General features: G+C 46.2%; 1 protein-coding gene across 1 annotated transcript; it reads left to right on the plus strand.

The window, feature by feature from the left end:
* The first annotated feature begins 1,119 nt into the window (after positions 1-1,119).
* LOC115961282 lies at positions 1,120-1,854 on the plus strand. Its single transcript, XM_031080287.1, has one exon. It carries the CDS (start codon positions 1,120-1,122, stop codon positions 1,852-1,854), a length of 735 nt encoding a protein of 244 aa, XP_030936147.1.
* The last annotated feature ends 11,005 nt before the right edge of the window (positions 1,855-12,859 follow it).

Here is a 12,859-nt window from a genome sequence, read left to right on the forward strand (position 1 = left end):
TCTATCATATTGCATTTTGTACGGGACTGTGATACCCAGGCCCAGTTGGGCCTTAGATCCTGACTTAACAGTGTGGCCCATGGCATCAACCTCTTTCTTCCTAAAGCCCCAACCCGAGCCCACAAAAGTCACTACCCCAGGCCTCATATTGCCCAAAAGCCCGAGGAGTGGATAATCTCAATTAGCACGCACCCTCTTCCGCCATCTGGGCATTGCTCAGCAAACCACATCCCGAGCAAGTAGAAAGGCGCTCGAGGACACCATCTCTTATATGCTCGATAGTGCCTTGCTGAATATCGCTGCTGAGCATATCGATTGAAGTGGGAACCATTTCCAAAGCCACTCTCACCACACCCCACTCCCACCTAAACACCCACTTACAATTAACGACATTAGACCTCCTATTGCACTAACCTTGGAAGTAATCATAGTCTCTCCACTAATTATTAGGCTATAAATATGAGAAGCTAAAGATGAAAAGGGGTTGAATGGTTGAGAGAAAAAACTGAGAGTAGAAGGAGCAAGAGAACAATAGAAAAGTAGTTGTAGTGAGAGTAAAGGAATTCTTAAGAGAGGTTACTTTGTCGAGTCTCTGTGCTAGGAACTACCCAAAGTAGGAAATCTAAAACCCATATCACAAATAGATTGTGAGCCCAAGTGAGGACCGGCCTGCCAACCTCATTTTTGGCGCGCACAATTGGCGTCGTCTGTGGGAATCTCCTACAAAGCTGTGGTTCAACTAAGACTCACGCTCGGGAAAATGTCTGAAAGACCTTTAGAAGGCAACGCTGAAAGTGGTTCTGTTGGGTCTTCTTAGGGATCCACTTGGCGGGAACAAAGGCACAAGAGGTGTGAAGATAGGGATCGCGAACCAGAGGAAGAACGGTCCGACCTTAGAGAAGGGTCGCACTAAACTCACTTAACAATATTAGGTGCTTCGGGGCACACGCAATTTGACAAAAGAGAAAAGGAGCTGGAGCGGTTATGTAGACTGGTGAGAGATTTGGAGTTGGAGGTGAGAGGTAGGCACTAAAGAAGGGACCGAGATGACCAAGAAATAAGAGCTGATAGTGGGGGAAATCGATATGGGGCGAGGTCCAATCAATCCGGTTCTCGTCGATGTCGGGACCGTTCGCATTCATGAGGTCCCGTCGACACAAGGACCGTTCATGCTCACGCAAGTACGCCGATCGGGGTTCTGACTCTCCAGAAAAGCGACGACCCCACAATGCCGCTAAGGATGCTATGAGCCACGCCTTACGCAAAGTCGCTCAGTCTCCGTTCTTGGACTACATTAAACAGGCCCTAATGCCGAGCAGATTCACGCGGCTGCCACTTAACTCCTACGATAGGAAAACTGACTCGGTAGAGCATGTCAGTCATTATATCCATATGATGTCTCTACACACACGCAACGACGTGCTGATGTGCAAGGTGTTTCCCTCAAAATTCCGGCCCATGGCATTGAGATGGTTTAATGGGCTACGAAAAGGTTCCATTCACAGGTTTGCCGAGCTGATTCAGGAATTCGGTGCCCGATTTGTAACGTGCAGCTGGGTGCCACAATCGGTGGACACACTACTATTTATGAAGATGAAGGTCAGTGAAACCCTTCGCAGTTATGCTAGCCGGTATTGGGAGCTTTACAATGAGATTGGAGGGGGTAACGAGAAGATTGCAGCAAGCACTTTTAGGATGGGGCTGCCCGAGGATTCTGAACTACGGGAGTCGTTCACAAAGAGGCCTCCCAAGGATATGAGGCAACTCATGAGGCGCATTGAAGAGTATAAACACCTCGAGGATGATCGGCTACAGAGCAAGGGAAAGGCTCCATTGGTAAATCGTCCTCGGTAGAGTGTTTTTCCACCAAGACCCTAAAAGGATTTGAGAATGAAAGAGCTAGAAGTACAAATGGGGGAGGTGAATGTGGCATTCAAGGAACCAGTGCACAAGATCGTAGACTGGATTAAGAACGAACCATACTTCAGATGGCCGAATAAGATGGGGGGAAGACCCATCCTGGAGGAACCAAAACTTGTACTGTACCTATCACAGAGATAAGGAGCATACCATCGAGCAGTGCCGGGTGTTGAAAGATCATTTAGGGCAGCTAGTGAAAGTAGGGTATTTGAAGGAATTCGTGGTGGACTTCGAGAACCAGGGTACCGGGTAAGGAGCCCAACAAAGAGGAAATCCTCTTCCACCTGCACTGGGAGTGATTAAAGTCATCCATGCCGCGTAGAGGAGTACGAGGGTGACTAGAAAGGGGGTATTGACTATTGAACTCATAGGAAATTACTTGGATGAGTAGCCCCTAGAAAAGAAAACGAAATTTGCTTGGGAACCCCTTGCTTTTGACGATGACGACCTAGAGGGAACGATCCAGCCACATGATGATGGGTTGGTGGTGACGGTTCAAATAAGTGGTTTTCTAGTAAAATGGGTGATGATAGATCAGGGGAGCGGAGCTGACGTGATGTACCCTGACCTGTTCAAGGGACTTGGGTTGAAAAAGGAGGACCTCTCAAAGTATGATATGCCTTTGGTCGAGTTTTATGGCAGGATGGTGATTCCCTAGGGGTAAATTTCCCTCCCCGTGAATATGGAAGGTAAGGAGGTAGTTGTAACGTTTATAGTGGTAGCCTTGTTTTCTCCTTATACAACGATTTTGGGAAGGCCGTGGATTCATGCAATGGGGGCCGTTTCATCCACCCTGCATGTGAAGGTTAAGTTCCGCACCGTATAGGGTGTTGTCGTGGTGAGAGGAAGCCAGCAAGTGGCTAGACAGTGCCTAGTCGCGGCTGTTATTTGGAAGAACGAACGGGCCGATCAGGAGTAAACCACCAAGAAAGCGACTTTATAGCAATTACAGGAGCCCCGAGAAGAAAGGGGGCTGTTGGTGCCGAGGAACTGATTAGGGTTAAAATATTACCGAATGTTGACAGATATTTCCAAACAAGAACAAGTATGGAAGATGAGAATAGGGTAGAGGTGTTATTGTTTCTCATTCAAATTATAGATGTCTTTACCTGGAGCCCGTATGAAGTGTCCGGGGTGGATCTCAAATTCATAGTCCACAGGCTTAATGTAGACCCGTCGTTTCCTCCCAAGAACCAAAAGCCAAAGAGGTCAGCCAAGGAGCACGTCGAGGCAGTTAAAATGGAGGTTAACAAGTTAAAAGAGGCTGAGGCGATAAAGGAAATGTTCTTCCCAGAGTGGCTGGCGAATACCGCGGTAGTCAGGAAAAAGAATGGCAAATGGAGGATTTGTGTAAATTTCACATATTTGAACCGAGCATGCCCAAAGGACCCGTTCCTTATGCCTAAGATCGATCGGTTGGTGGATGCTACCTACGGGCACCTAAGGATGAGTTTCTTGAACACTTTTTAGGGCCATCATCAAATCACCCTAGCTACCGAGGACCAAGAGAAGACGACATTCATCTCTCCTGATGCCAACTACCCTTACACTGTGATGCCTTTTAGATTAAAGAATGCCGAGGCAACGTATTAGTGGATGATAACGAGGATGTTTCAGGACAAAATTGGGCATATGGTTGAAATGTACATTAATGACATGGTAGTAAAAAGCAAGCAAGAAGTACGACACATTGAGGATCTTCAGGGGGTGTTTGAAGTACTTCGGCAACATAAGTTGCGCCTTAATGCGGAGAAGTGCGCTTTTGGGGTAGGAGCTGGTAAGTTTTTGGGGTATTTGATCACTTACCGGGGAATCGAAGTCAATCTTGATCAGATCAGAGCCGTGAAGCGTCTCAAGTCGCCGAGCAATCCAAATGAGGTGCAAGTATTGACCGGAATGTTGGCCGCCCTTAATCGGTTCATTTCTAAATTTGCTAATCGCTGCCGCATGTTCTACTAACTCTTGAGGAAGTGGAGGGGATTTCATTAGGATGAGAAGAGTGAAAAAGCTTTCCAAAACTTAAAGGAGTACTTAATGCAGGCACCTATGTTGACAGCCTCGGAACCTGGGGAGGACTTATTTATGTACCTCTCGGTGTCTGAACACGCTGTAAGTGTCGTGCTTCTAAGGGACCGAGGAGTGCAACAGCCTATGTATTATATCAGCAAAATCTTGGTCGATGCCAAGACGAGGTATTTGCCTTTGAAAAGGCTGGTGTTGGTACTAGTTCATGACACAAGAAAGTTGCCCTATTATTTCCAAGCTCATACCGTATACATATTAACTGAATACCCCTTGTAGTCATTGTTGAAAATATCTGACTTCACAGGATGGATAGCTAAATGGGGGACCCAGCTCGGAGCCTTTGACATAAGGTATAAGCCGAGGAGTTCGGTGAATGGGCAGGTGTTGGTTGATTTTGTGGCAGAATTTTCTCCTAGGAACAAAGGAGAAATGGTCTGTCATGTAGAAAGCCGTTCATGGAGGGTGTTTGTGAACGGTGCATCAAGCGCCATGGGGGCTGGCGTCGGGATCGTCATAATTACTCCAGAAGGAATACGGTTGGAGCATTCTTTTAGGTTGAGGTTTAGGGCCTCTAATAATGAGGCAAAGTACGAGGCCTTGCTTGCCAGATTAAGAACCATTTTAGGCATGGGTGCCTGGGACGTAGAGATTTATTCAGATTCACGGCTGGTGGTTAACCAAGTAAAGGGCAGTTTTGAAGCCCGGGATTCCCGAATGAGAGAGTACTTACAAATGGTAAAGCAACTTATAGGTTAGTTTTGTACGGCGAAGGTGACCCAAGTGGCCCGGGGACAAAACAGACACGCTGATTCTCTGGCTATGCTAGTTTAAGCAATGACTGAGGATGTTCCTCGATTAATTAAAGTGGAGCTCATAACAAAATCGAGCATTGGTACCGCGATTGATGATGGTGTCATCAGGGTTGATGTTACAATGATTTCAACAACCGCACCGTGATGGATGGACCCGATCATTGACTTTTTAGCCGAAGATCGTATCCCAGATGACGAAAAAGGGGCTAACAGGGTTCGCTGAATAGCCTCTCGGTACTGGTTGTCGGCAGATTGGAAGCTATATTAGACGTCCTTTGGAGGGCCGTACTTTTTATGCTTATACCCTGGGAAAGTAAATGAACTCTTGGCCGAGCTACATGATGGTGTGTGTGGCAGTCATGTGGGTGGACGCTCATTAGCCCACCGGGCAATGACTCATAAATTTTGGTGGCCACAGATGCAGAAGGATGCTGCCGAATATGTACGTAAGTGTGAGCGGTGCCAAAAGCATGCCCCCTTGATCCACTAGCCAGTGAGACATCTGAATCCGATCAGCAGCCCTTGGCTTTTTGCACAATGGGGGCTGAATATTCTCGGCCCATTTCCACGGGCGATGGGCAATCGAAGGTTTGTTTTGGTGGCTATTGATTACTTTACCAAGTGGGCGGAGGCAGAAGCATTAGCCAACATTCGGGATATGGATGTTAAGAAGTTCATGTGGAAGAATATAGTCACTAAATTTGGGGTGCCGGACTCTCTTATATCCGATAATGGGTTGCAGTTTACCAGTAAGGTCTTCTGCGAGTTTTGCAGTGATCTCGGCATCAAGAACGGATACTCTACCCCGACATATCCTTAAAGTAATGGACAGGCCGAAGCCATTAACAAGACAATTATGAATGGGTTGAAGAAAAAGTTGGACGGCGTGAAGCGTAAATGGGCCGAGGAACTGCCCAGTGTGTTATAGGCATATCGAACAACGCCCAGGAGATTTACAAGAAAAACTCTGTTTTCCTTAACGTACGGGGCAGAAGCCGTGATACCAGCTGAAGTAAATCTATGTAGTGCACGGGTTAAAGGATTTAATCTCGTCTGAAATGAAGGAATGATGGTGGAGCGTTTGGATCTGCTGGAGGAATACCGAGAAGCGGTAACCATAAAGCTCGCCGAGTATCAGCAGGAGCTCACTCGGCGTTATAACTGGGATGTCAAGATGAGGGAATTCGGTGTTGGGGACTTGGTGCTGCGGAAAGCAGTAGGGCACATGCGAGATACAAATGTTGGGAAACTGGCCCCTACTTGGGAAGGGCCTTATAGAGTTATTGTTATCGCGGGCACTGGAGCGTACTACTTAGAGGACCTAGACGGGAAACCACTTCCCCGGCCGAGGAACGTCCACAATTTGAAGCAGTTTTATCACTAATCAGTTGTACATAGGAGTGTAGATTCAGTGTAAACTTGTACATATACTTTAACTAATATGAAGTTGATGTTTATCCATACAGGTGCATTCAATTCCATTACCGTTAATCCATCAACCTCGGCCAGAAAAATAGGAAAGCTAAGAAGACTTAGGCAGTTTGTTCTAAACTAAGGATAGAAACTTGATTTTCAATTCGATTATTGTTACTGAGCAGGTGGAAACCTTACTAAAAACTAAGGATAGAAGCTTGCTTCCTGGTTCGATTATTGTCACCGAGCAGGTGAAAACCTTACCAAAAACTAAGGACAGAAGCCCGCTTCTTGGTTCGATCATTGTCACCGAGCAGGTGGAAACCTTACTAAAAACTAAGGACAGAAGCCTGATTCTCGGTTTGATCATTGTCACTAAGCAGGTGGAAACCTTACTAAAAACTAAGGAAAGAAGTCTGCTTCTCGGTTAGATCATTGTCACCGAGCAGGTGGAAACTTTACTAAAAACTAAGGATAGAAGTTTGTTTCTCAGTTCGATCCGAGCAACCGAGCAGGTGAGAACCCCACACGAATATTTCCTAAGGATCGAAAACTTTCTAGAAACGGGGACCAACGTCTTAGTTGTCCATGCCCTATACTCTTCCCTAGAAGGTAGGAATAGTGGCGCCTATTAAATAGGGTTTCCTTTGCTGAGAAAATAATTTATTCCCTTCTCCGGACCCATCCCGAACATCATGCATGCCCGGAAATGATCTTTCCTGAGCATTTAGATAATGAACATATACACATTCACGAAAAGTAGAAGAATATACCAACGGAACTAACATAACATTAAACATGATTAAAGTTAAAGTTCGGTAATTAAGCTTTAATCAAATATAGCGAACACGTTAAAACTAAATTAATGTCTCGTCACCGAAACCCAATGACTACAGAAAACTTAACCTAGTAAAAATAATTGTTCAGTCACCACAACTCGGTGACATAGGCAAATTTACCAAAGAAAACAAATTACTTAAATAAAGAGAAAATAAAGGTAAGTAGAAGGAGTTCGGTTCAAGGATTATACCAAAGGGTTTACAGGTTACATCTGGACGGCGGTCTTGGGTGGCTGCTGATTCGCCATGAAGGACTGAAGCTAGAGGTCTTCGCCGGGCTCATCGCCAACATGGGGGTTACTAGAGATTTCCACGTCAACCAGCTCCACGTGGGAGTTAATTTGCTCCACTAGCTCCCTCATGCTTGTCGTCTCCTCTTTATTAGTTGGCCCGGGGGGATTCTGTACGGCTTGGGTAGTGCTCGGGAAGGGGATTTGACCACAATTCCTTAGAAGGGAGTCCTTAGGGACCCTCAAGGCCTGTAGGGCAACCAACCAACCCTCCTCAAAACCTAGCTTCCATACTTCCAGGATGACTGGCTCGGCAGAGTTCTCAGCGTTAGCAAATCCCTCATTATACCATTTGTTCTCGTAGGCCTCTAGAGTTGCTTTCAAGTCAGCCAACCCCTCTTCCCGTGCAGTATTCAAACTCGCCGCCTCCGCTAGTTTTTGCTTAGTCACCCCCAGCTTAACCTCCAGCTCTGAGGATTTTTTTTTCTACCGCCACCCTAGCTTTCTCGGACGCGGCAGCCTTCTTCTCTGCAGTTGCAGCAGCTTTTTCTTTATCTTTCGCGATCACCACAGCCATGTCTTTAAGGGCCTTCTCTTGACAGGCATCCTCGGCTAGATCTTTCAGCCGCCTGTCAAGTATATGAGCCAATTGAGCGGCCTGATGACGCAACAATGATAAATACGAAAACAGAAAGAATATGCGTAGAAGTTAGTGGTAAACTGAAAAATAAGAGATTACCGCAATAGTATGCCATTGCAACTTCCTTCCCATGGACTTGTCTATGCCTTCTTCAAAAGCATTCACATCCTCGGGCAAAAGGAGGTCGTGCGCTGAACTTTGCACAACACGACCTCCCTCACCTTTATCCCACATATGCATACTCACAGTCGCAGAAAGAGGCTTGCCGTCCAGCTAAAATGTGGGTTGCCACTTCGGCACGGCTCAGGAGATGGACGCCACATTCGTTCCGATCTGAGCCGATGGCTTCTAAATTACGATGCCTCTTGATGGCCAGGGAGGAGTCCTGGAGGGCGCTTCACCTGAGTCGATGGGGGTTTGCTTGGAAGTGCGTTGCCTCTTCCGAGTTCGTTCGGAAGGAGGAGGAGGGGGAGGGGGAGGGGGAGTTTGACCACGGCCTTGAGGTGGTTGCTGCTACGCAGCTGGCCGGGCGCTGGGCACAAAACGGCTAACTGTCATTGTCCTTCGTGTCACCATGTCTTCATCTCGATTGGATTTGGTACCAGAGCCAATAGGTTCGACTGCTGCTTCCTCAACTCCCTGAACGGGTGCTTCAGGTTTGACAGGTTTCTCGGGTTCGATAGGGGCCTTGGGTTGAATGAGGGCTTCAGGCTGCATAGGCACGTGTGCCTGTTCACGGCAGCATTAAGACACGCGTTAGCTGACTTGTCATGTTTGGGTGCAAGTTCGTTCGAACATATGTACCGCGGACCAAGGTTACGAGCTTCGCCTACTGTGAGCCTCGGGGGAAAGAAATTTACGTGTCGTAATTCAATGTATGAAAAGAGGGGATTGTCAACCAGCAAAGCTTGGCTGAATGCTTGCCAAGTAGAGTACACGGGATCAACACTGAGGATTAAATGAGATGCTCGGAGTTGTCCATCCCAATGTACAAAAATTTCTGACCTAAGCACAAAATTTAAGTCTCAAACGTGCACTACTCTAAGATCCTTCTTGAACCTTTTGCTCTCTGCACGGAAACAACACAAGAATTGATTACTAATTGCTTGATCAACTCAAAATTGAGAAATTAATAAAATCAAATTAAGAAAATATATATGGGACCGACCAACATTGCACGGTGAGAACGCACAGGGAAGCTCCTCGGCAAGCCAGTTGCTACTCACCCGTACAAACTCTCCAGCTAAGTTCCTATTCGAGTCGGGCAAGCATGAAATAAGTCGTACCCTCATGTCTCTGGTTTTCAAGTAATAGTCTGAATCGATATTACCGCACAAACTATACATGTAATTAAAGTCATGGTAGTCCAGGTGCAAGCCGAACAACTGGTTCAGCCTACTAACGCAACTCACCACTCGGTAAAAGTTAGGGGGGAGTTGGTCGGGACATAGACCTTAAAATTTAAGTGTACCTATGACGAGGGGGTCAACGGGGAACCTAATCCCACCCTCAAGAATTGCCATTAAGGGAAAGAAAACTGTCTTTACACCACGGTGCCTTTGGATGTTGATATCACCCTCGCGATAGTAGGCGATATCAACATCCTCAGGGACGTTGTAGGTAGCCCTAAAGGTAGCCAAGGAGGCTTTTGAGGAAAGGAGGTAAGAATAGCCCATTTTCTAAGGTAAGATTCCTTGAACTACGATTACGATAGAACAGAAAGAAATAAAACAAATAGAAGGAAAGGGAAAAGGGACTTATTGAAGGCTCTAAAGAAGAAGAATGTTTTGAGCTAGAAGACGAATGCACAGAGTAGTTGCTCGACAGAGTGAAAGTTTGGAAAACGGAGAATGCAAAAGTGAAGGAAAGACTCAGAAATGGCTATTTATAGAGGTTGAAGGGGGAAATAAATGACATATAATAATTAGGGAGCGGGAAACCCTACGAATCCTTATCATAACTGACATTCGCGCGCTGCCTCGGTTCACAAACTGTCAGACAATGATAACGACTGAACCAACCGATAGATGTAGCGCGCCTTTTGAGGGCACATTAATGAGTTTCTCAATCGTCCAATATCCACCCGTTGAACTTCTCGGACAGCTATTACCTCTTAGGTTCCTTGATTCGTTTCCGAGAGCCGGACATGAATCAAGGGGGGGCTAATGTACGACACTGTGATACCCAGGCCCAGCTGGGCCTTGGATCCTGACTCAACAGTGTGGCCTATGGCATCAACCTCTTTCTTTCTAAGGCCCGAGTCCGAGCCCACAAAAGTCACAACCTCAGGCCTCATATTGCCCAAAAGCTTGAGGAGTGGATAATCTCAATTAGCACGCACCTTCTTCCACTGCCTGGGCATTGCTCGACAAACCACATCCCAAGCAAGTAGAAAGGTGCTTGGGGACACCATCTCTTGTATGCCCGGCAGTGCCTTGCTGAATATCGCTACCGAGCATATCGACTGAAGTGGGAACCATTTCCAAAACCATTCTCACCACACCCCACTTCCACCTAAACACCCACTTACAATTAACGACATTAGACCTCCTATTGCACTAACCGCGGAAGTAATCATAGTCTCTCCACTAATTATTAGGCTATAAATATGAGAAGTTAAGGATGAAAAGGGGTTGAATGGTTGAGAGAAGAAATTGAGAGTAGAGGGAGCAAGAGAACAATAGAAAAGTAGTTGTAGTGAGAGTATAGGAATTCTTAAGAGAGGTTACTTTGTCGAGTCTCTGTGCTAGGAACTACCCAAAGTAGGAAATCCAAAACCCATATCACAAATAGATTGTGAGCTCAAGTGAGGACTGGCCTGCTAACCTCATTTTTGGCACGCACACATTTATTAAGGCATTCTTTAAAAAGTAAGGCTCTGTTTACATTCATTGCTTGCCCCCCAAATTTATCATCCTTCAACAGTGGCTCATTGAAATCACTAGCTAATACCCAAGGCATGTTATGTAAATCTGCTACTTGCATTAGATTATTCCACAATATTTGTCTTTCGACGCTTCTAAGACTAGCATAAATGGCAGAGAATAACCATCTAGAGTTAGAGGATGTACCTTAACCATCACATGTATCTCCTATTTAGTGTTGGCAAGGGGTGTAACCTCCACCACATCTGAATTCCACAAAACCCATAGGCCTCCAACATAGCCTATAGTCTCTATGTGAATGGCTCCATCAAAAGGTAGCATGTCAGTAATCTCCTTAGCTCTCTCTCCCCCAATCCAGGTTTCCATCACCACCAACATTGCTGGGTTGTAATTCTGAACTAACTCCCTAATATGACTCTGAAAAGACGGATTTAGAGCGCCTTTACAATTCCAAGCTATAATATTCATTAGATGACAGATGGTTTGGGGTGGATCACTTATCAAAAGGCGGCGTCCAATTGACCTTCTCCCTCAAACTCCATTTTGTCTGTAGCATCAGCATCGCATTTAGTTGTAGAGCTACCATCTTCATCACTTGGCCTAGCATATGAAGATTGAAAACCACTATCAGGTAAAGCACTTGAATCACTTTCCTTGTTGGCTTGTTCCTGATCTTCCACACCTTTTTCAACATGCCATCGAGTCGTCCTATGACCTAAGTTGGCCATGCCCTGCTCTCTGGTATCTATACAAACACTTCACCCAAATTTATGCTCCATCTCTGACCAACCTGGGGTTGCGAATTGAAACTCAGCAGAGATTCCTGTACGAGCCCTTCCATTCTGGTTGATTTGTTCTTCACTAGCTTGGATTGATTTTACTTGTGCTCTTCCCACGGCGCTACCAGAAACTTGAAGGTGTGCTTTTGCACGGGCATGTGCTTTCTTTCCCCTAATTGAGTCCCTTGTAATAGGCTTGATTGACCTCGGGCTTTCTAATATCTCCTTAGCCTCTCTCCCCCCCCCCCCCCCCCCCCCCCCCATCTAAGTCAGAACCCAATTGAGCCTGGGTCTTTTGCTGGTCCACCTTGCTTATACTTTGGATCACTCTTTCTAATTGGGCTTTCTCAACAACTCTCAAGGGGGAAAGCTTCCTCTTCACCTCCCTTTGAGGCCTAATGTGGCCCACATCATTCCCTGAAGACTTACCATCTCTCCATTCAACTCTATCTCTGCCTTGGTATCCCACTCCCCTCTGGTTGTCATGTATTACCGTGGGACCACCACTCTTTTGAGCTTTTGTCCTGTTCCTCTTACGTGTTACCATCACCCACGGCTCATACTGATCTTCCTGCACATTCCTATTAGTGTCCTTCTGCATGTTCCTCCCTGTCTGAGCTCTCTTGTGACGGACCACGGTGTAAAGTATATAGGCAACCCTCCCATCGATGGCCCACCCTTCCATAGCCAAAACAGAGCCTGTGGATGCCTTTGTAGCTCATTGGTTTCTGGAGCCTCCCAATGAGTATGGTCGTGATGAAAGGTTTGTCAACATCTATTTGCACACACAATCGAGCAAACCTTGCTCTAGACTCCTTTGTCGTTTGTGTGTCAATTCTTAGCATGTTTCCAATGGACCTTCCTATCTGAAGGAGAGCCTCGGCATTGTAATATTCGATTGGTAACTGATTCAACCTTACCCAGACTGCGACGGAAGACATGCTGGCCAACTCCAGTTTGAAATTTGGTTCCCACGGTCTGATTGAGAAGAAGTATCCACTCACGAACCATGGCCCTTTCTTAAGAACATTCTCATAATCTTCCCTCAGTGATAGTCTGACTAAGAAAAAACCATATCCTAACCCAACACAATCCAGCCTCCCTGTTGGTTTCCACAAGGATAACAGCTTTGCTTGAAGAAAGCTAAAACCCACGTCTCTCCCATAAACCTTAACTATGAGCACTCTAGCCCAGGAGTTCCAGATTTGCTGTTTGAAATCTTTCGAGAACCTGACAGCAGCGAATCCCTCTCGAAGAGTTTCTACCTCATCATTAGACCCTTTGTCATCATCCATGGCATCACCGAAGCTGAAAGC

The sequence above is a fragment of the Quercus lobata genome, chromosome 9 (genome assembly GCF_001633185.2).
Source record: "Quercus lobata isolate SW786 chromosome 9, ValleyOak3.0 Primary Assembly, whole genome shotgun sequence".
Classification (NCBI taxonomy): Eukaryota; Viridiplantae; Streptophyta; class Magnoliopsida; order Fagales; family Fagaceae; genus Quercus; species Quercus lobata.

Excerpts from the sequence above, each read along its gene's own strand:
- LOC115961282 (XM_031080287.1), top strand. The coding sequence starts at position 1,120 with ATGTCGGGACCGTTCGCATTCATGAGGTCCCGTCGACACAAGGACCGT.